We start from the raw sequence: 24,300 nt of genomic DNA, 5'->3' as shown, positions 1-24,300 counted from the left end.
TCTCTCCCCCAAATTCTACTCTGCTTACTTCTCCCAAACAAATAATTCGTTAATATGATACAAGAATGTTGAAAATCCTATTTTGCATGATTTTGGTCTCATTTGAACATTTATCTTTTAAACAAACAAACCCAAACTGTTATTAAGTACTGCATACTCATGAGTGCAATTACACACACACACACACGGAAGATGAATAATAAAATGAACACCTGAAACCTTCTCACTGCCCCCAGTGGAGGCTGAAGGCAAGATCTCACCTTTCCACAGTAGAAGATATCTTCCCTCCGCACCTTTCCTTCTGCTATCTTCTCCCTGATGGCCTCCCCAACTTCGTGTTCGTTTTGGTAGATGTAGGCCCCATCAATATGTCGGTACCCTGTGTCAATAGCAACCTTCACTGATGTTGCACAGGCTCCCTTAGGGGTCTGAAGTGACAAAGAGGTTGGGTTTGGGGAAAAGAGAAATGGACTTTCCTTTAATCATCATTAATCAGGACATTTTGCGTGTACATACCTTTACAGCTAAAACGACACATTCCCGATTCCTCGCTATTGTGATTGGAAAATGGTGTTCAGCAGCAGAAGAAACTGACCTCCCAGGGGCCTCTCCCCTCCCTCAGTGGGAGAGAACATCTGTCCCAGGTCTGCCCTCAGCTTTGTGGCATCAAAAATGTGATTTGATCAATATTTCCTGTGACAAGGGAATTCATGGAAGCCTTTTTATAGTAGGGCACAAGCTGATTGAAGAAGGCTAAATTATAAATCAAAAGGTTGGGTAAGCAAATTGAGATGTATCCACAGAATGGAATACTCCTCAGTAATAAAAAGGAATGAGGTGGGCCTGGTGCGGTGGCTCACACCTGTAATCCCAGGACTTTGGGAGGCTGAGGCAGGAGGATTGCTTGAGGCCAGGAGTTTGAGACCAGCCTGGGCAACATAGGGAGACCCCATCTGTACAAAAAGTAAAGTAATTAGCTGGGTGTGGTGGCATGCACCTGTGGTCCCAGTTACTCAGGAGGGTAAGGTAGGGGGATTGCTTGAGCCTGGGAGTTCAAGGCTGCAGTGAGCCATGATCATGCCACTGCACTCCAGCCTAGGCAACAGAGACAGACCCTGTCTCAAAAAAAAAAGAAAGAAAAAGAAATGTAGCATTGATGACAACACATAGTATGGATGAATCTCAAAATAATTATACTGAGTGAAAGAGGACAGACCAAAAAGAATAAATACTTTAGTTTTTCTCTTCTAGCATTTTATATAAATGGAATCATAGTCTGTGGTGACAGACATAGATGAGTGATTGCCTGGGGTCGGGAGTGGAAGGAAGTATGGGTGGAAGGAGGGATTACAAAGTGGTATGAGGAAGCTTACAGAGTTGATAGATATGTTCATTATTTTGGTTGTACTGATGGCCTCACAGATGTATATATGTCAAACTCTTCAAATTGTATACTTTAAATATGGGCAGTTTATTTATTTATTTATTTATTTATTTATTTATTTATTTATTTTTTGTTTTGAGACAGAGTCTCGCTGTCGCCCAGGCTGGAGTGCAGTGGCGTGATCTCGGCTCACTGCAGGCTCCACCCCCCAGGGTTCACGCCATTCTCCTGCCTCAGCCTCCCGAGTAGCTGGGACTACAGGCGCCCGCCACCTCGCCTGGCTAATTTTTTTTGTATTTTTAGTAGAGACGGGGTTTCACCATGTTAGCCAGGATGGTCTCCATCTCCTGACCTCGTGATCCGCCCTTCTCAGCCTCCCAAAGTGCTGGGATTACAGGCGTGAGCCACCGTGCCCGGCCTGGGCAGTTTATTATATGTCAGTTATATCTCAATAAAACTGAGGAAAAAATATTGTTGAGGAAGATTTTATGTTTTAGGATATATTTTAATAAAATTTGGTAGCTACATCTTTGTTCATTTTATTAACTCACATTAAACAGAAGAATGAGCATATCCTGTCCCCTGAACCTGATTTTTCATTTGCTATGGTTTGATTATTTTTGTCCCCTCCAAAACTCATGTTGAAACTTAATCTCCAATGTAACAAACAGTGTTGGGAGGTAGGGCCTAATGGGAGGTGTTTAGGATTAATGCCACCATAAAAAGTGCTGTGAGAGTGGGTTCTCCCTCTTCTGTCATGTGAGAAATAGTGTTTCTCCTCTCCAGAGAATGCAGCATTCAAGGTACACCCTTGGAAGCGAGAGACTGGGCCCTAACCTGCTGGCATCTTAATCTTGGACTTTCCAGCCTCTAGAACTGTAAGAGAATAAACTTCTGTTCTTTATCAGTTACCCAGTCTCAGGCATTCTGTTACAGCAGCACAAAATAGAGTAAGACACCATTTTTCAGATTCCACATAAATCTCTATGCCTCAATTATGATGGCATTTAAATATACAAATGTATTTCATTTTAGTTACATTTTTTCTTAATGAGAAACAGCAATGAGATTTCCCTGAAGACAAACATCTAGTCTCATCAAATATAATTTTCAAAGCATCTTTTAGAGAGTGTGTGTGTGTGAGAGGGTTAATTCTATTTTCTGATTTGTGCTGACTTCATATCGAAGGGTGATTGTTCTGATCTTGCTCAACAAATGTTGGTTAACTACTTTTGCTTTCTTTAGTGTTCTAACCAAATGCTGAACAAATCACATCAGACATGTGAACTCTGGTCCACACCTATTGATTTTTGTAGGCTGAGCGAGAGAATAAATCTGAAATGTATTTCTAGTGATTTTATAGTCCTGGGCAGGAAATAGAAAGCCTTGGGGACATATATTGTATTTTTTTCCCCCTGCTACAGTTGAAAGTCATCACTATAGAAAAGATAAGAGGATACAAAAAATGAACAAACTGGCTACATAGATGATATTATAAGATTCATAGTCACAAATATCAAATAGCTGGGAAAAGGAGACACACGTTTCAGCAACATTAGAAATATTTGTTTGGTTAATTAATTAACAACATGATTAATAGGACTTGGACAGTAATTGAGTCAAAAGGCCAGAAAAAGCCTGTAAAATGAGATGTTATGAATGACAAGTGTGACAACCAAAGTACAATGGGAAGGGGAGGTGAGGCGTGGTGTCCAGAAATTTACAGGGAAGAAAAGAAACATCTACTTTCATTCTCAAGTATCTACATTATTATCATCATTATTATTATTATTATTAGAGATAGGGTCTCCGTCACCCAGGCTGGAGTGCAATGGCACGATTATGGCTCACTGTAGCCTCGGCCTCCTAGGTTCAAGCGATTCTTCCACCTCAGCCTCCCGAGTAAGTGGGACTACAGGCGTGTGCTACCATGCCTGGCAAACATTTTTGTAGAGATGGGGTTTTGCCATGTTGCCCTTGCTGGTCTCAAACTCTTGGGCTCAAGTGATCCTCCTTCCTTGACCTCCCTCTACATATTATTAATATATGAAGCTTAATACTAGATGGTAAATAGAATCTCAGAAACATCACTGAGATTTTATGGGCTGGAACTGATCATTTAAATGAAGAGCTAAAGTACACAATGAAGGGAGCCCCAGACAAATGCATATTGAAGTAGGTGCTTGTATTTTCAAAGATTAACCCAAAAAATGAAGTACAGAGGAGAGCATTTAGGATAAAGAAAGTACGGCCAGGGATGGTGGCTCACGCCTATAATCCCAGCACTTTGAGAGGCCCAGGCGGGCAGATCACCTGAGGTCAGGAGTTCAAGACCAGCCTGGCCAACATGGTGAAACCCTGTTTCTACTAAAAAGTACAAAATGTAGCCAGGCGTGGTGGCAGACACCTGTAATCCCAGCTACTTGGGAGGCTGAGGCAGGGGAATCTCTTGAACCTGGGAGGCAGAGGTTGCAGTGAGCTGAGATCATGCCACTGCACTCCAGCCTGGGTGACTGACAGAGTGAGACTCTGTCTCAAAAAAAAAAAAAAGAAAGAAAGAAAAGAAAAGAAAAAGAAAGTGGTAAAGGCAAGGGCTAAGGTAGGAGTGTAGTCCACTGCTGCATATTTGGATGATGACTCATTTAACAAGGATTATGGCACAGAAGCAAGTTATAGTAGTGAAAATCTTCAATTATTCAGCTATCACCAGGGAGTGTCTTCTAAAAGCTGGGTATTTACTTACTGGATATTTTACTATTTACTTATTTATTTATATGTTTATATTTATATACTTGCTGAAAAATATTGTCCCTCAGAAGGCAGAAGCAGCAGTGAGATGTCTTACTGTTTTGTACTTAATTCTCATCAATATGGAAGAACTAGTTGGGACTGTGGACATGAGGACCACACTTTGAAATTCTTTTTTTTTTTGAGACGAAGTCTCACTTTGTCACCAGGCTGGAGTGCAGTGGTGTGATCTTGGCTTGCTGCAACCTCCGCCTCCCGGGTTCAAGCTATTCTCCTGCCTCAGCCTCCCGAGCAGCTGGGACTACAGGTGTGCGCCACCACGCCCAGCTAATTTTTGTATTTTCAGTAGAGACAGGGTTTCACCATGTTGGGCAGGATGGTCTCAATCTCTTGACCTTGTGATCTGCCCGCCTCGGCCTCCCAAAGTGCTGGGATTACAGGCATGAGCCACTGCACCCGGCCCACACTTTGTAATTCTTAAATGTGGCACAAAGAAATTCTACATAAATTCTGACACATTTTTTAGGAAAACCAGTTTTGAAAAAAATCAGAAAGATCAAATAGGATACCACATAAATGATATGATAGGAGAATCTAAAATATAAAAATTTGATTCCACAATTAAGGACGATCTCACTGAACGGTAAAACAAAAAATCTGTTTTCCTAAAGTGGCTGACAGCATCTCCTTCTACTTAAGAAAATTAAAAATGCTGGATTATGCTGGCATGGTGGCACACGTCTGTAATCCCAGCGCTTTGGGAGGCTGAGGTGGGAGGATCGCTTGAGCCCAGGAGTTTGAGAACAGCCTGGGCAACATGGAAAAACACCATCTCTATAAAAAATACAGAAATTAGCTGGGTCTTGTGACTCGCTTGACCCTGGGAGGCAGAATTTGCAGGGAGCTGTGATCATGCCACTGAGCCTCAGCCTGGGTGATGGAGCAAGACCCAGTCTCAAAAAAAAAAAAAAAAAACAAAGCTAGATTAAAACTTTTAAAAAGATTACCATAAAAGTGCTGAAAAGACAGTAGGCATTTATTAATTCAAACTAAATTTTATGGGAAAGTCTGAATGCAGAAATGAGAGGTGTAGGAGATGAAAAAGGAAAGTAAAAACACTCCCTAAAAGGCTGTGGCCACCTCCAGTCCCTGGGAGAATTCATAACCTCTGTAGCCGGAGTCTGCTGACCAGTTTAATGTGGTCACTGGGTAGCAGTGCCTCCAGGGAACCTGGAGCAAACACACACAAATGCTGTCTGAAAGAAAATACTTGTTTTTCACCCTTGATGCTCGCTCACAAATACTTTTTTAAAAGTAGTATTAGCCTGCACACAGTTGAAGAATTCAGGTACCCCAGAAAACAAAGTTCCATAAAGGAAGACTGGCAGAAACAACCAAGAGCCTAAACAGAACCATAGATCCTAATATTGGAACTATCATCAGAGTGAAATTGGACCTGTATCTTACACCATACACAAAAAGTCAACTCAAAATGGATCAAAGATTTTTAAGACCAGAAACTGTAAAGCTCCTAGAAGAAAACATAAGGGAAAAAGCGTCACAACATTGGAGTAGGTGATGATTTCTTGGATATGACACCAAAAGCACAAGAAACAAAAGCAAAAATAGGTTGTTGGTACTAAATCAAGGTAAAAAGCCTCTGCACAGAAAAGGAAACACTTAACAGAGTTAAAAGGCAACCTATGGAATAGGAGAAAATATTTGCAAACCGTATATCTCACAAGGGGTTAATATCCAAGATATAATTAAAAAGAACTTCTACAACTCAATAGCAAAGAAACAAAAACAAAAAACAAAACAAAACAAAAAACCCCAAAGAAAAACCTAACCTGATTAAAAAGTGGCAAAGAACTTGAGTAGACATTTCTCCAAAGAAGACATACAAATGGCCAATAGGTATATAAATATCAGTATCGCTATCCATCTGGGAAATGCAGATCAAAACTACAATGAAATAACACCTCACACCCATTAGGATGACTATTATCAAAAAACTGAAAGGTAACAATTATTGGTGAGGATGTAGAGAAATTAGAACTCTTGTACACTGCTGGTGAAAATGTAAAATGGTGCAACTACTGTGGAAAACAGTATGGAGGTTCCTAAAAAAATTAAAGATATATTAGAACATGTTGGTCAAGAAAAACAATTAAAAATAGAACTACCATATGATCCAGCAATCCTACTTCAGGGTATATATCCAAAGGAAATAAAATCACTATCTTGAGGAAATATTTGCACTTCCATGTTCACTGTAGCATTATTCACAATAGCTAACATATGGAAACAACCTAAATATTCACTGACAGATGAGCAGGTAAAGAAAATGTGGTACATAAACAATGTAATATTATTCAGCCTCAAAAAAGAAGGAAATTCTGCAGTACACAACAATATGGATGAACCTGGAGGACATTATACTAAGTGAAATAATTCAGTCACAGAGTAATACCACAATAAAAAATTGGAATTATTAGTCAAAATTTAAAATAACTATGATTGTTTTGATTAAAGAAATAAGCTGGAGGCTGGGCATGGTGGCTCATGCCTATAATCTCAGCACTTTGGAAGGCTGATGCAGAATTGCTTGATGCTAGGGGTTTGAGACTGGCCTGGGCAACATAGTAAGACCCTGTCTTACAATAAAATCATAAAATAAAATAAAAACAAAAATTAAAAAATTATCCAGGCATGGTGATGTACACCTGTCTGTAGTCCTGGCTACTTGAGAGGCAGAGGCAGGAGGATTGCTTGAGCCCAGGAGTTGAGATCTTCAGTGAGCTACGATTGCACCACTGCAGTCCAGCCTGGGTGACAGAAGAAGACCCCCATCTTTATTAAAAAAAAAAAAAGAAAAGAAAATTAAATTTAAAAACAAAGAAATAAACTTGAAAATCTCTATAGAGGACAGGAAACTATGAAAAATGCCCTAGAAGATTTAGGAAAGAACCAAACACAGCAATTCTGTAAACAAAACAAACAAACAAAAATCTGATAAGACATCTGAAATTAAATGGACGCATCAGTAGCATATCGGACATAGCAAGAAGGAATTAGGTAGAAGGAAGAAGGTAAATCAGCAGAAATGATCCAGCACTGCTCCTCCATGTTAATGTCCAGCATTCCCTGTGTCCTTTGAAAACGACGCAGAAGCGGCTGCCTTGGAACACGTGCTCCAGGCAGGATCTACCTGCATATTGCCTCCTAGTCACCAGACCAATAATTAGTTGTTCCAAGAGGGGGCTTCCAGTGAATATCACTTGGTAGGGAGACTAATTTCACAGCCGTGGAGTCTCATTAGAATATATGCTTCTAAATATAAAAGGTAGGAGTTCTTGGCTGGGCTTGTTGGCTCATGCCTGTAATCCCAGCACTTTGGGAGGCTGAGGCAGGTGAATTACCTGAGGTTGGCAGTTCGAGACCAGCCTGATCAACAGGGAGAAACCCCGTCTCTACTAAAAATACAGAATTAGCTGGGCATGGCCATCTTGGTGAAACCCCATCTCTACTAAAAATACAAAAATTAGCTGGGTGTTGTGGTGCACATCTGTAGTCCCAGCTACTCAGGAGGCTGAGGCAGGAGAATTGCTTGAACCCGAGAGGTGGAGGTTTTGGTGAGCGGAGATCGATCGTGCCATTGCACTCCAGCCTGGGCAACAAGAGCGAAAGTCTGTCTCAAAAAAAAGGTAGGAGTTCCTTTTATATTTTGGATATTATCCCTTATGAGATCTCCTGGCTGGATAAAAGAAGAAAGAGACTGATACACTGAGGGAGCTGCACACTGCGACACCATGCGATGGAGGTGCAGAGCATGTGTGAGAGTGGATCTTGGGGTGCAGCATCAAGAGGAAGGTGGAATTTCAAGTTGGATAAAGGAGAGTTTATTGGTATGGAAACACCATCTTCTGATACGTGACTTAACACCTCAGGAAACAGTGCTAACACACTGCCAGCATAACTCTTGAAATCTTGGAAAAAGTGAGATCCACATACATGAAGTAGACATTCCAGAAATACCACGGCAGACGGTCAAAAGAGGGCTCAGGAAGCTCAGAGAAGGGAGCCCACTATAGTAGATACACTACGTAAGGCCGGAAACCCACGGATGATCTATGTTTTACAGCAGGGCCCAGAGAACACTCCTTTTATCAAAGAGACAGCAATGCTTTAGCAACAAAAACGCCAGAGTTGGTGAGCTCAATTACAGCTGTCCTCTGTAGACTGTGGGAGATGTTGAAAAACTAGGTTTACTAAAAAATCAGGGGCCAGGTGTGGTGGCTCAGACCTCTAACATCAGCACTTCAGGAGACCAAGACAGGAGGATTGCTTGAGCCTAGGAGTTCAAGACCAGCCTGGGCAACATAGTGAGATCCTGTCCTTATTTTAAAAACTAAGAATGATGGAATTTTAAAATAATAGAGGCTACATGGCAGTACTAACTTCAGAAGTGAAGTGAGCACCGTTATCAAAATGAGTGGTATCCAAAGAGCATGACCCGCAGAGATGCTTTGCAGAGATGGTTAATTAGACATGAAATCCCTGGAGTTTTCAGGCAACATACAGGATGCTCGGTTACATTTGAAATTCAAATGGGCAAGACTTTTTGTATATGCATATTCCAAATATTAAGTGGGATGGAACATACTTATATTTAAAAATTATTCATTGTTCATCTGAAGTTCAAATTTACCTGGACATCTTATATTTTTACTTGCTAAATCTGGCAACCCTACCCTAAAGGCAAGTTAGATAGGCAGCCAACAAGTGCATTGTGTAATTTAAAGAAACCAAAGCAGTCAGCATGGATTATTGGGCTGGGCATGGTGGCTCATGCCTATAATCCCAGCAATTTTGAAGGCCAAGGTGGTAGAGTTGCTTGAGTCCAGGAGTTTCAGACCATCCTGGACAACATAGAGATACCTTGTCTCTATTAAGAATTAAAAAAAAAATGGATTATTGGAAGGCTGATGGAAGTTCTTTCAAGATAAAGTCATAGGTATGGCTGTATACTAGGAAAAGCATTAAGAAGAAAGCACACTACCCAAAAGGCACCCTGAGGCTCCAGAGGCAGCATATTCCATACTTGCAGTACTATTCCTACCCATTTACTGTGTGACATGAATACACCAGGTTTCAGTAGGCCCAGAATGGGGAGGGGCTCAGCAGAACTCCAGACTTTACCACAAGCATCCCTGCCACTTGGGCCATATGACCCAGCAGGCCCTATTGTTTACATGTGGCATGGAGTTTATGGCAAGCCCCAGTTGGAGAATTACAAGGTAAGCCTGTAGGGTTCTGGAGCAAGTCACGCCATCTACATTGTTGACATTGCTGCTGAGTCCTGTAGAGATAGTATCTCTGACCATGGGACATGATGTGACTGTGTGGCCAGAGCTGCCCATTATGAGCTGGCTTATATAAAATCCACTACAACATAAGTTTGGGTGGGTCAGTGGAAATCCATTGTAAGATGTAATTGGCACATTTGTGATTGGACACAAGTTGGACAAGACAGCATGCCATCCAGATGTCATCCAAAATCTGAATGAGTTGTTGTTGCTTACAAATTAATAATTACAGCATTCTCCAAAAAGTGTTAGAAGACTGGCCAACAACTGGATTATTATTCATGATGATTGGCTGTACTGGAGGACAAGCTGCCACCCTCTTGTAGTGTGATGTCTATTATATCCTCAATAATAGTCCCCCAAGTGTTAGTTGCTTGTGTTTTTTCTTTTTTCTTGTAGAAATAAAGAGGAAAATAAGGCATTGCTTGCACTCATGTCTAGTATCAGAATGGGGAAGTAGGACAAAATGAAGAAATAGACTTAACTCTCTGAAACCACTCATTTATGTTTTCTGCCTAGCCCCTGGTCCCCTTAGGTAGAGCTTATGAGACCTTCACCCTGTCCTCAGCTTAAAACTAGATCTGAAAAAATTACTTGGTATAAGAGCAAGGCTTTGCTGTCCCCAGGTGAGAGAAAGTTCCCTGGGTGATCAAAAAAAAGGGGAATTAAATGGGCATTGGAGAGAAGGTAAGGAATGTTTAGGGCCGGGTGTCATGGCTCATGCGTGTAATCTGAGCATTTTGGGAGGCTGGAGCAGGTGGATCACTTGAGCCCAGGAGTTCGAGACCAGCCTGGGCAACACGGTAAAAACCTGCCTCTAATAAAAATAAAATAAATAAAATAAAAGGAATGTTTAAAGGATGGCACATTCCTGAGAAATGGGTTCTGAGCCCTGCACCCCCACCTCCCTCTGCTCAGGAGCAAAATGTAGTGGGTGTTTTAGGCTTCTCCTGGGTACTCACTAAGAGCTTGGACTGCACTTCTCCTTTGCCCCATGGGTCATTCAGATTCTGAAAACTTGCTGCAACTACAGCAGTCTCAACCAGAGCCAGTCAGGAAGGAATATTCCCCCATCTAACTTTCTAGGCCATGCCTTCTCCATAGCTTGTACCCCATAATTAGACTTGCTCATCATTTCTTTTATCTTTGAACAATAGTTATCTCCTGTAAGGGACTTACATGGGGGAGATATAACAAACAATAGAGAATATAGCTTCGAGAATCTCTTCATATATGTGGTTGGAGCCAAGATTATGAATGAGATCATAAAGAAACATTGTGCAAAGAAAGAAGAGAAAGGGGCCAAGGATCAAACTCATATAATTGTTCCAAGAGTAATTTTCAATTGCATTACCAAAAACAAGGGAGGTGGGCAATTGAAGTGGAATGTGGGATTGTGATCCAAGTCTTAACTACTCTTGCTATGGGTAGTTTATTTCTCCTCATCCGCCTTCCGTTCTCCATGCTACAACCTGAGTTTTATCTTTCAAAAATACAGATCCAGTGATGCTCTTTCTTCGCTTCTAAACTTTAGATGATGTCTCATTACTATAGAATGAAGTTCCAACTCCTGGCTGAGCATAGTGGCTCATGCCTATAGTTTCAGCACTTTGGGAGGCTGAGGCGGGCGGATCGCTTGAACCCAGGAGTTCAAGACCAGCCTGGGCAATATGATGAAACCCCTTCTCTACAAAAAATACAAAAATTAGCTGGGCATGGTGGCGCCTGCCTGTGGTCCCTGCTACTCAGGAGGTTGAGTCAGGATGATTGCTTGAGTCTGGGAGCAGAGGTTGCAGTGAGCCAAGATTGCATCATTGCACTCCAGCCTGGGTGACAGAGTAAGACCCTGCCTCAAACAAACAAGCAAAGTTCCAACTCCTTAGCATGGTGTTCAAGGTCCTTGGTAATCCCTGTCTTAATCTGCATTTTCAGATTCAGCTGCCATCACCATTAACTCCTTGTGCCAGGCACTATGGGCTTGGCATTCACTGGATATATCATATATCCTTCTCTGTCTAACTAAAATGTCTCTATACTTCTTATTGCCAAAATGTCCTGCTTTAGCTGTGCTTCTCTGTCTGGTACATTCATGCTCAGCTTCAAATAGTTCATTCATACATGACCACTCAAATTTCAGTAGCATTTCTACACATGTCACTGTTTGTTCTCGTAATCAGCATTAAATGTTGAACTGCAACAAGGAACAGATATTCTCATAAGCTGAAACTTTACTATGTTTTAAAGGAAGCCCATTTCAATCTTCATGGTCAAATTTAATTATTTCCATTTCTATGCTGATATGGTTTGGCTGTGTCCCCTCCCAAATCTCATCTTGAATTGTAGTTCCCATTATCCCCACATGTTGTGGGAGGGACCCAGGGAGAGGTAATTGAATCATGGGAGAGGTTACTTCCATGCTGTTCTCAGGATAGTGAGTGAGTTCTCATGACATTTGATGGTTTTATAAGGGGCTTTTCCCCTTTGGCTCAGCATTTCTCCTTGCTGCCATCTTATGAAGAAGGATGTGTTTTCTTTCCCTTCTGCCATGATTGTAAGTTTCTTGAGGCATCCCCAGCCATGTGAACTCTGAGTCAAACCTCTTTCCTTTATAAATTAACCAGTCTCTAGGGTATGTCTTTAATAGCAGCATGAGAATGGACCAATACATATGTTTTCAGAGACTATTTACAGAGAGTTCTAGAATAGCATTGATCCTTATCTTTGTCATTCTACAATTAGTTGTCAAGAATCTGCCCCCTCTATTTGATTTTTAATCCCTAGATAACAGAGACATTGTTTTCCTCATATATGACACTTCTATCACCTAGTGCTTAGTGCATGGCAAGTATTCACTATGTGTTTTTTAGACTGAACTAAAAATTATCTAATATAAAAAAAAGTCATAAACATATGAATTTCATGTGGCTCAGTTCACTCTAGGAATCAACATTTAGCTAAATTTCAGTAAAGGCAGCAGAAAGCTCTCCTTCTCTAATCCAAACTAATTTTTAATCATGAATTGATTTAATGTAACCTTTGGCTCAATACCTATTCAGTAAATAGTAGTCCTTTCATTATTACAAATTGAGGTTGCTTCCATTACTACAAACAGTAAGTCAATGAGATCTGCTTAAAATAAATTGCATATTATGCTATAGGCAAATGTTAAAAGAAACAAGCAAGCAAAGAGAGAAAAGATAAGCTTACCGATTTAGGTTCTGAGTAGGTACCAAGTCCGATGATGGGAATGCTGTTTCCATCACTTAGAGGTATGCGGTGACTTGCAGCACTGAGATCCATTGTGGAGAATCTGATTGTAGGAGTGATTCTGAACACCACAGGGAATCTTTTTAAAAAGGTGTCCTAGGGCCTATTCAATCAAAGAAAGGAAGGCCAGAGGGAGGAGCAGAGGGAAGGGAGATTAACACACCTATTTCTCAACCTGTTTTTTTTCCAGGTTGTCCTGGAAATCCTAAGCATGGTTGTCCTTTGAACTTCATCAGAGGCTTGTAAAACATAACCTATTGAGAGCTTATGCTTACTTCTTCGCAACAAAAGATTGAAAAAACAAAAAGAAACAAATTTATCTGACCTCTATCAGTTAGTATGCTTTTGTTGGCAAATAAGAGACTGACACAGTTTGGCTGCATCCCCAACCAAATCTTATCTTGAATTGTAGCTCCCATAATCCCCAACATCATGGGAGGGACTTAGTGGGAGGTAATTGAATCATGGGGGTGTTTTTTTTCCCATGCTGCTCTTGTGATAGTGAATAAGTCTCACAAGATCTGATGGTTTTATGAAGGATAGTTCCCCTGCACATGCTCTCTTACCTCCTGCCATGTAAGACATGCCTTTGCTCCTCTTTCACCTTCTGCCATGATTGTGAGGCCTCCCCAGCCATGTGGAACTGTGAGTCCATTAAATCTCTTTTTCTTTATTAATTACCCAGTCTCGGTTGTCTCTATTAGCAGTGTGAGAATGAACTAATACACAGTTCTATCTTAAATTCTCTTAAACTATAATGGAAATTTATTGGTTCATATTCCTCAAATTCTGGCAGTAGGGCTAGCTTCAGGGGAGACTAGACATTTTCTAGGACTTCCCGGGAGATATGGATGTAGCAGAACTGGAAAGGGATCTAGGATCTTTATCACAAGTTAAGCTTATCACCAGTTACACTGGACTAGAGGAACAATAACATGGCCAGGACCAATTTCTCACTTCTCATTCATCTCTCTGCCTTCTTGTTCTCTCAGGAAACTCTCTCTCTCTCAGTTCCCTTAACATTGAAAAGTATTTACTGACTGTCCTTGGAGTGACAAGGTTTCAAGCTCAAACAACAAAAAAGAGATTTTACTTTTTCAATAGCTCAAACAGTAGTCCTGAAATTGAAACTTGTTGGCCTTGATTGCCTTTCTTGGTTCATGGATCCATCATGAAATCAATCACAGTGGCCAAAGGAAATAAAAGACATTTCCTTAAAAAAATTAGAAGACATTTCTAAATTTGGAGCTGGGGGTTGAAGGAGGCAGGAAATTCCACCCCAACATATGGCTCCCTGGTATAATGAAGATTTTGAAGTAAAGACCCTTAGAGATCAACGGGCTCTGGAAAAGACTTTCCCCTGTCTACGTAAGGATAGGATGGACCCACCAAGGAGGACAATTGTTCTTTTTCCCCTCCCTGTTATCTCATGATCCTTTACAAAAAAAGAAGACCAAGAATGTGTTGGGAGTCAGAAACTGATACCCCAAAATATGGCACTTTGACATACTGAACTGGAAAAGCCTCAAGGTCTCTCTGACCTCTACTCCCTACCACCTCTCCCAAAGTGAAGTTCCTTTATCTGCCTAAGATCCAGACCCACCAAAAGGAACAATTCTTTTTTCTTCCTCTCCCTGTAAGACTAAGAATGTAACCCCTCCTGAACAAACCCTTTCACAAGGTAATGTACAAGGTAATCTCTACTCCCTGATCCATTCATTCTCCCTAGTGATCCCCCCAACAGAATTCCTCTTTTCCCCTCTCCCATAACCTGATTTGCCAGTAAATAAGCTTCTAAACCCCGTTGTGGGTGGGTAATCACTCTGTGGTTCTCCCTGTGTAAACATATAGTTAAATAAAATTGAATACCTTTTCTCCAATTAATCTGCCTTTTGTGAGTTGATTTTTCAGTGAAACTACAGAAGGCAAAGAGGAAGTTTCCCCAGCCTGTACACTTCACAGGTCACTGAGTCCACAATGGTTAAAATGTCCTGAAGTTGAAACTGGCCAAATTGTCCCATATTTATGGATTTTTGAATAAACATAGAAATGGGCCCTCTGTTTTAAAACTTGAAACTTATGTCTTAACTGAGTTTTTTCCTCAGGAAACTGACCCTCAGGCAAGGGACTGAAACTCACTAGATCACCACATCCAGATATTGAGATACCAAATACCTGATTCATCAGGATTGCTTCTTTATCCCTCCCTAATTTCTTTTCACACCTTTCCTGCTATGTAAACAGACCAATTTTGGTCAGTCAGGGAGATAGATTTGAGACTGAACTCCCACTTTCCTTGGCTGCAGGACTAGATTAAAGCCTTCTTCTCTGGCAATCCTTGTTGACTTAGTGATTGCCATTCTGTGCAGGGAGCATCACAATCTTGACTGAACTCCAAGTATTTCAGCAATAAAGTTTGTCTATAATTGACCTGCCCTCCCTCCAACAGTCATTCTTGCTTATGTACACATTAACACATAACGTATATATAACATGTTCAGTATTCAACTAGACACAGTAATTTAAACTAGGCTGTGGCAATGTGGAACACGGCAATAATGGTCTTCAATATCATTTTTAAATTGATACAACAAATGCTTACTGTGCACCTTTGTGTGCTAAAATGTTGATTAGCATGTGTTTGTTATTTTTATTATTACTGATTTTTTGCTATTTAGTTCTATGTATTTTAACACATATATAGATTTTTGTAACCACCACCACAATTGGGATACTGAAAAGTGCTATAACCCAAAGAACTCTATCCTATCACACCCCCAACCCTTAATCCATAGAAATTACTGTTTTCAACCACCATAGTTTTATTTTTTGAAATTATCATAAAAATTGAATTACACAATATAAACTTTTTTGAGATTGGCTTCTTTCACTCAGCATAATGCCTTTGAAATTCATCCAGATTGTTGCTGGTGTCAACAGTTTATTATTTTTTTTAGTGCTGAGTAGTAATCTATTACATATGTGCACTGTAGTTTGTTTCTCTATTCTCCAACTGAAGGATGTTTAGTTTGTTTTCAGTTTTTGGTGATTTTGAATAGGGCTGCTCTAAACACTTATGTACAGGGTTTTGTATGAACATTAAATGTTCATTTCTGTATGGTAAATACCCAGGAGTAAGATTATCGGGTAATGTGGCAAATGTATGTTTTGCTTTGTAAGAAACCACCAAATGGCCATTCAGAATGACTACCATTTTGCCTCTCCAGTAGCAATGCACATGAGTTGCAGTTGTTCTGTATCCTGACAGCACTTAGTATTTTTTATTTTAGCCTTCTAGTAAATTTGTTGTGTTATTTCATTGTTATTTTAATTTGCATTTCCCATGTAGCTGATGATGTTGAACACATTTTTCTTTTTTCCTTTTTTTTTGGTTTTTAGAGAGAAAGGGTTTCGCTCCATCCCCCAGGCTGGGGTACAGTGGCATGATTATAGCTAGCTCACTGTAGCCTCTACCTCCTGGGCTCAAGTGATTCCTCCTGCTTTACCCACTTGAGCAGCTGGGACTATCAGTGTGTACCACCATGCATGGCTGGTTTTTAAAAATTTTTTTGTAGAGACAGGGGTCTTACTATGTTGCTCAGGCTGGTCTTGAACTCCTGGGCTCAAGTGATCCTCTTCCCATCTCAGCCTCCCAAATTGCTGGGATTACAAGCATGAGTCACCACGCCTGGCCTACCTTTTCTTATGCTTATTTGCCATCTGTATATCCTCTTGGTGAAGTGCCTATTTAAATCTCCTGCTCATTTTTAAAATTGAATTGTCTTCTTAGTGTTGAAATTTTAGATTTCTTGGTAAATTCCTGACGTGTGTTTTTTACTGGATATGTGGTTTGCAAATATTTTTTCTCAGTCTGTAGCTTGTCTTTTCATTCTCTTAACTGTATATTTCATAGAACAAAATATTTTAATTTTGGTAATGTTCATTTGTCATTTTCTTTGTATTGTGCTTTAAGTATCTAACTCCAGGTCACAAAAATTTAATTCTGTGTTTTTTTCTGAAAGTTATATAGTTTAATATTTTCTGTTTAGACGTATGGTTCATTGTGAATAAATTTTTGTATAATTGAAGAGATTTAGTTGTTTTGTTTTGAGTAAGGATGGCTTATTGTTTCAATTACATCTGTTGAAATATCTATGCTTTCTTCACTGAATTTGTTTTGCACCATTGTTAAAAATAAAAGGCCATATATTGGTGGGTCTATGACTTTCTACTTTGTTTCATTGATTTTTTTTTTTTTGCTTTATTTCTGTGAACTCCACATAGAAATAGGTTTCACTGATCTATTTGTCTCTTCTTTCTTTGATACCACACTGTCTTGATTTTTGTAGCTTTATAATAAACCTTAAAACCATATAGTATAATTTTCAGACTTTAGTTTTCTTGCACAAAATTATTTTAGCTATTCTTTTTCTTTTACTTTCGATATATGTTTTAGAATCAGTTTGTGTGTTTAAAATTCCTGCAGGATTACTTTGTATATTTAAATTGTTTTCTGGGTGTCTTAGTTTGGGCTGCCATAATAAAATATGATAGATCGGGTGGTTTAAACAACAGCCATTTATTTCGCACAGTTCTGGAAGCTGTGAAGTCCAAGATCAAGGGGCCAGCCAATTCAGTTTCTGTTAAGAGCTCTCTTCCTGGCTTGCTGATGACTGTCTTGCTGTGTTCTCACAGTGTGTTGGGGGCTGGGGAGGTGGGGAAGAGGAGAAACAGAGAGGAAGCGAGCTCTGTGGTCTCTTTTTAAAAGGACACCAAGCCCATCATGAGGAACCCACCCTCATGACCTGATCTAAACCTAATTACCTCTCAAAGTCCCCATCTCAAGATACCATCACACTGGGAATTCAAGTTTCAGCCTATGAAATCTAGGGGGACACTATTCAGTCCATAGCACTGGAGTTACCCTGGGGATTACGATTAGCATCTTAACTTTGTAACAATCAAGTTTGAATTAATACTAACCCAGTTTTAATAGTATTCAAACATTTTGATCCTTTAAAAACTCCATCAACCTACTCCTTTATGTTATTATTGTTACATAGATTTTGTTTTCAGGTTTTGACAATTTGACAGTAATGTGTCTTTCAGTGGATCTCTGGCTGTGTCCTTCTTGAAGTTCACTGAGCTTCTTGGATGTGTAGTGTCATGATTTGCACCTAATTTGGAAAGTTTCTTGGCCATTATTTCTTCAAAAAATAGTGTTGTTTTTTTTCTCTCCTCTTTCTTGTACTGCTATTATGTATATGTTTGTATGACTGATGGTGTCCTACAGGTCTCTTAGGCTTAGTCATCTTTCCACTCTGGTGAGTTTTAAATGTCAGATATTATGTTTTTCATTTGTGAAATTTCCATTTAGTTATTTCAAGTATGCTTTATTTCTTTCCTTAGACTCTCTACATTTGCACTGGCTTCAAGAGTGTTCTTGATTGTTTCCTGGGGAACTTCTGTAATAGCTGCCTTAAAGTTTTCACCATGTAAGTATGTACAACATCTATGACATCTTGGCTTTGGTGTCTTTTGGTTTTTGAGAACTTTTTGAATGTTAGGTTATGAGATCCTGGGTCCTGATTTTGTTTGTTTGTTTCTTGTTATTGTTTGTTTGCTTTTGAGACAGGATCTTGGTCTGTTTTCCAGGATGGAGTGCAGTAGTGCAGTCACAGCTCACTGCAGCCTCAATCTCCCTGGGTGCTGTTTAAATGGCATAGAATATTAATGTTCTCATTGTGGAAAGCAGGTTTAGAGTTGTATTCAGTGGGAGACTCCATCTTATTTGGAACTAGAATCCTCACATGTTTCTTAATTTTTAATGTATTATACATCCTTACTAAATTGATGGGAATCTAAATATTACATTTGCTTTTCTCATCAGAAATGTTTCAAGTTACTCTTTATATATTAATATTTTCTAAATAAATTGACCGAAAACAACTCCTATTTTCATTCACAAAAAAATTGCTTGTGAATTATACTTTCTTTGTGGCCATAAATCCATAAAAATTATATTGACAGAAATAATAAGATTAAGTTTGGTATTTACTATGTACTTTACATGGCTTCTTTAATTTTCACAACAATCTTATGCGGTGAATATACTGGGTCATTTAGTGTCTCCCCAAACTCAGGTCTACCTGAAACCTCAGAATGTGACCTTATTTAGAAATAGGATCTTTGCAGATATAATTAGATAAGTTACTATTGGATTTCGGTAAACCCAAATCCAATGACTGGTGTTCTTATAAGATGAGAAAACAGAGACATAGAGGCTTAGGGAAGAATGACATGTGATGATGGAGACAGAAATTGAAGTAATGCATATACAAGCCGAAGAATGCCAATGATCGCTGGCAACCACTAGAAGAAAGGAAGAGGCAAAGAAGCATTCTTCCTTAGAAACTTCAGAGGGAGCATGGCCTTGCTGATGTCTTCATTTCAAACTCCTAGCGTCCAGAAATGTGCTAGAATAATTTTTGTTTGTTTGTTTTAAGCCACCTAGTTTGTGGTAATTTGTTATGGCAGCCCTTAGAAAGGAATGCAGTGGGTAATATTATTATTCCTGTTTTATAGGAAGAGTCTTGAGGTCCAAAAGTTTTTTGTCAAAAATTGCTTAGTAACTGGAACAACTGCCAGGCTGTCTGACTCCAGAGCCCATGCTCTTAGTCACTACACTCTACTCCCTCCAATAAAGTGATAACAGAGCAGATACATTGATCAATGACAACATATTTAAAGGGACTGCAAAAATGACTAATCCAAACTAGTCATAATTAAATGAAAATAAATTGAAACCTTCATATATAATATGCTCACAGTATTAAATACTCTTATCTCTGTAGATCTGATGGTAGAAAAATGTTTGCGTTACTGTATCAGAGAGGAAAATTGATTTGACATGTTTACTGGAGAGCTATTATCAATAATAAATTTTACTACATTATTAGTATTATTTATTATTACTATTAGCATAATTAATTATTACCATTAATAAAAAGGATAATAAAAATGTCTAGAGTATATCTTAAGTCAGATACTTTAGATGACATTTTAGCGCCATTTAGTCAATCACGTGTTGAAGCCATCAGTCCAGGACCATTAGAAAAATACATGTAACCAGTGAAGTTAGTTTTATAAACTCCCTGCAGCAAGAAAGACTGCACTCTACGTAGAAGCATGGAGTCTTACTAAGAGGGAGATGGGAAGAGCTCATTGTAGAAACTGGGCTTATCTTAGGTGATTTGGGGAAAGATTCCAGGACACAGGTATATTTTGTGTGTGTACGTGTGCCCTCTTATCACTGGGCCAATGACAGTGATTGGATATCTTAATAATTTATTTCTAGAAGGTTGAATAAATAGAGCATAGCTAGCATTGCCATTGGAGAAAAAGTAGCAGTCACCCATGTTGGCTGAAGATGGGATATTTGGTTATTCTTGTGGTTGCATAGTATCTCTGCTCAGGTATAATTACAGAATGGACTTAATTTTTTCTCATTCCATCATGGTCATGAAGAGTCCTCATGTAATATTGATATTCTATGAAATTATTTATGTTTAGCAGGGAAGGAACATCATAGCCTAGTGGTAGAAATTAGGCCACTGTCCACTGACAGATATCAGGAAAGACGAAGTCAGACTGTAGGACAATAATCTTTGATGTTCAAGACCTTCGCATTGTCAGGATCCTGCTGATCAGATTATCTGGGAAAGGTTGCCTCTAGACTGGACAAGTGTCAGTTCCTTCTGAGCCTTCTAAGGTTGGTGCAAAAGTAACTGTGGTTTTTGCCATTACTTTTATATGGGGAAAACCACAACTACTTTTGCACCAACCAAATATTATAGAATGAGTGTTTGCATCATGTAATGTAAAAGTGGTTACACAGTAACACTTAAGAATCTAGACAGGATGCGTTGAACAACTGTGATACAGGCACTTGCCAGAAAAAGAAATTATTATGACTTTGGTAAAAGACTGTTCATCCAGTGGACTAGATAACCAAACCCAGATCTCAAAAATGCGCTAAAAAATCCAGCGGAGTCTATTCTTGTACATGTGTATTTGCACCAAGATATGCAAATACATATATACATATGTATGTTTGTTCTGGCATAAACCTCCTCTTGGATAGTGAAGAGGAAATCAAGATGAAATATGTTATTATCCATTCAGACCCTGCGTAATGAATTTAAACTGTTTGATGGGTTTCCAGTGGTAGTGTACACATAAGAAATGGTATTTTGGTACGGCATGGACTCAAAGGACAGTACAAACATTACATATCTTCAAAACAGAACTAATCATTGGTCCCTAATGCTGGACATATTTTCTGAGTGAAGTTAAATAATTCCTGCAGGATACAGTGACTCTGAAGAGAGCAACTGACCATTGCAGAGAGCGGAGCGGAGTTCCTGGGTTTAGTTAATGATCTAATAAGACATATTTTGTAATGTGGAGGTAAAGTCCAATTTTTACAAGGTTGAAGGTTGAGACTCATAATGTGAGAGACATTTCAGTACTAGAAGAAATTTGTATAAGAACATCTATCTTGACAATATTTAAAGAAACATCTATGACATATGTTTCCCCCAGTGGGGTCAAATGGATATTGATCCACCAATCAGATTTACAGCAGTAACTAAGGTCTGAGAAAAATGTATAAGAATGTTTTCTTTCTCTTGAAATGCCACAAAAAAAAAAGACCATAGAGGCTTAGAAATTTAAAAAAAAATGTATAGGAGAACAGACTGAGAACTCTTGACCCAGTCACTGGAGAGCTTCAACATAAGCTATTAGGCAAGATCCATAGTAAAAAAAAAATCAAAAGGAAAAGTGTATTAAATTATCTTAAAATTAATCTTGTTCCAGAGATTTTAGTAAAAGCTATCTAGTTTACATAATCATTAGCTTCAGTGGAGGGTTTTGAATCAACTGTTACTTTAAGGGATTGTCTGCTTCTGGTAGAGTTCAAAGAATTCTCAGCTTGAGGTCTACCAGTGAAATGGAAGTCCCCTGATCTAGGAAAAAGGACGTATGTCTTTTGAACTGAAAATATGAATGCAGGGATTACTATCTCAGAGTTTCACCACAGTGTTAATTAGTAACAGTACCTGATACAGTCCTGTTAGTCGAAGCTCAAGGCAAATCTTCCTTTGCTTTCTCTTCCAGAAGACAAAATCTCCAGGTTTCAGGCTCAAAGATTGTGTAAATGGTTACTTTGAAAAGGCAGCTTGTATCCGTTTAATGATAAGATGTAGTATTTAGTTATGTCAACTTGCAGTGGGGCAAAGACTAGGATCAGAGCAGAATTCTGAAATGCATGGCATGGTCTGTTATTAACTCTTAAGGGGAGAGCCTATGTCATGAAGGTAAATGGAATACTGTAGGAACTTACATGTAAGTTCCAGTGACTCTTAGAACTTTGACAATTTTTAGTTTTAGTAATCCTTTATTTTCTCTACATTTTCCTGAAGACTGGGTATAAGAACAATAAAGTTTTTGAGTAAAAGGAAAAGCATTCAAAGTCTTTAATGATGGTCTGGCAAGAAAAAGTCTCAATCCATCCTAAAAATAAGTAAAGAATGACCAAAGCTTACTGGGAAATATTGATTGGACCAATAATTGCTCCTTCATTTTATGCTAACTGGCAGATCCAGTTGAGGTTAGTTAACTCAGTTATCTGAATCAACTGACTTTTGAGAAAGGCTCATATGCCAAGAGTGAATTCGAATCAGTAATAGCATAGCTTGCTTGACAATCTCCAGCTTTTATGTTTAAGTATGAACTACTAGTGAACATCATTCAGTTAGGGTTATCAAAAGGTGCATTAATTATTTTGATCAAGTGTTTGATTCCTGAAGGGATCCATAGGACCCAGTTTGTACTTTATTACAGGCAACAAATACAGCAATAGCAGGAGAAGAAAATGCATTGGGAGTGTCTAGAGATCTCAGGTGAAGACTTCCTTACTTTCACACCACATGGTTGTTCTGATTATGCTTTGTCTTCAGGTATTAAAACACCAGTGACCTGTGTGAGCACCTTGGCACCAGAAAGCCCAGAGCCTGCTCAAGGAGGGTGTCTCTTACAGTGAGCTAGTTGCATAGACATATTCCAATATGTGACCAGACTTAGTCCTTCAAGCTCCACCAAAACCAGTGGAAATTATAAATGCAATTATTAATACTAAATATTGCTGACAGGCTGGTACATGCTACCCTGAAAACAACTCACAGATCCATGGTTATATAACATCATTTACCTTTAATTAATACATATTTAGTTAATACATTCCCTAGTATGGACAAGAGTCGAAGTCATTCTCTAGGCAGTTCTGGAGATAAGCATTTGTCCTTATCTCCAAATAAGAAGGTCAATAGAGGTTAACTCATGCCATACAAAGGGAATATACAAAGGTCTGTATAGGACACTGATAATTTCCTAATACAGGTTAAATAATCAAGGCATTTTTCTTGCTTGAGTAGGGAAGGAGAGTTGTTGAGTCCAAGGTATTAAAGCTGTGGATAGTTATATATGAAGGAGAGACAAACAATGATGCCATAATCTATCTCCAAGGCATTTAATTTATCCCATAAAGTGCATTGTAATTGTTTACAAGTGACAAGAATATTTACATCTAAAATACTGGGAAAAAAGTCTTTTAATAGTTATTTTGGCAGTTATTATTATATAACTATTATTAATAACTATTATTATATAACCATTATATACCTATTTAAACATAGGTATATTTCTTTTAACCTGAAAAGTACAAAACTGATGGGTACATATTTGTATTAATGTATTTTACTTATACATAATTAATCTGGAAAGATAAACTGTTGCTGTGATTTATCAAGCTACCCCTCTTTCATCTTAAATTTTGCACCATAGTTTCAAATTGGTGAAAATTTGGAGGATGACAAATCTGATTATTTTTACTTATTTTTAAAATAAATCTTTGTGGTACCTAGTGAACCCTTCGAGAAATTTAATGATAGCTTAGTCATAAAAAGACATCTTGACTGAAAAGATTTTCCAGGCTGAGACATCTATGAGTACTCACCAGTCTCCAGCGTATGGTGATGCAATGCTGTGATTTACAGAGGAGAGACAGAGTACAGCAGAAGAGTTCAGCCAAGCATTAGGGGTCAGAGAGATGGCATCCCAGGCTAAGCTTCCCAGCATCTGTATTCACATGCAGCACACCGAGTTTCCAGGTTGAACCGCCAAGATCTGTGTGAGGAATACATTAGCTTAGGCTAGAACTCAAAACCAAGCTTCCCAGCAGGAATTTTTCTCTCTTGAACCACATAATCAAGCCTAGCTAACTCAGCTGGTTTGACCTGTTGCACATCATCAGTAAAGAAACTGACCTTGGGGGTGCGGGATCACCAGGGGGAGCTTTACCCTTTAACCAGCATATCATAAAACTGCCCTTATCTTGTCTGAGTGTCAAAATGTCATCCAGGAGACCTAGAGACAAATAGTTTACAGGTGGAAAGTCCAGCTGTAAATTAA

General features: G+C 39.0%; 1 protein-coding gene across 2 annotated transcripts in view; it reads right to left on the bottom strand.

The window, feature by feature from the left end:
- The window catches only part of AKR1D1 (aldo-keto reductase family 1 member D1), a 117,735-nt gene that overhangs the window by 27,669 nt on the left and 65,766 nt on the right, over positions 1 to 24,300 (bottom strand). For both annotated transcript variants that reach the window (XM_055284150.2, XM_063642308.1), the window contains exons 3-5: positions 23,846 to 24,015; positions 12,709 to 12,871; positions 261 to 428 (exon numbers count right to left, since the gene is read on the bottom strand). In XM_055284150.2, the coding sequence (XP_055140125.1) occupies positions 261 to 428; positions 12,709 to 12,801 (261 nt within the window). In that variant the 5' untranslated portion in view covers positions 12,802 to 12,871; positions 23,846 to 24,015. The remainder of the gene's footprint in view (positions 1 to 260; positions 429 to 12,708; positions 12,872 to 23,845; positions 24,016 to 24,300) is intronic.

This window comes from Symphalangus syndactylus, chromosome 6 (genome assembly GCF_028878055.3).
Source record: "Symphalangus syndactylus isolate Jambi chromosome 6, NHGRI_mSymSyn1-v2.1_pri, whole genome shotgun sequence".
Taxonomy (NCBI): domain Eukaryota; kingdom Metazoa; phylum Chordata; class Mammalia; order Primates; family Hylobatidae; genus Symphalangus; species Symphalangus syndactylus.
Note: the sequence above shows the minus strand (reverse complement) of the source record. Positions and strands in the feature narration are given on the sequence as shown.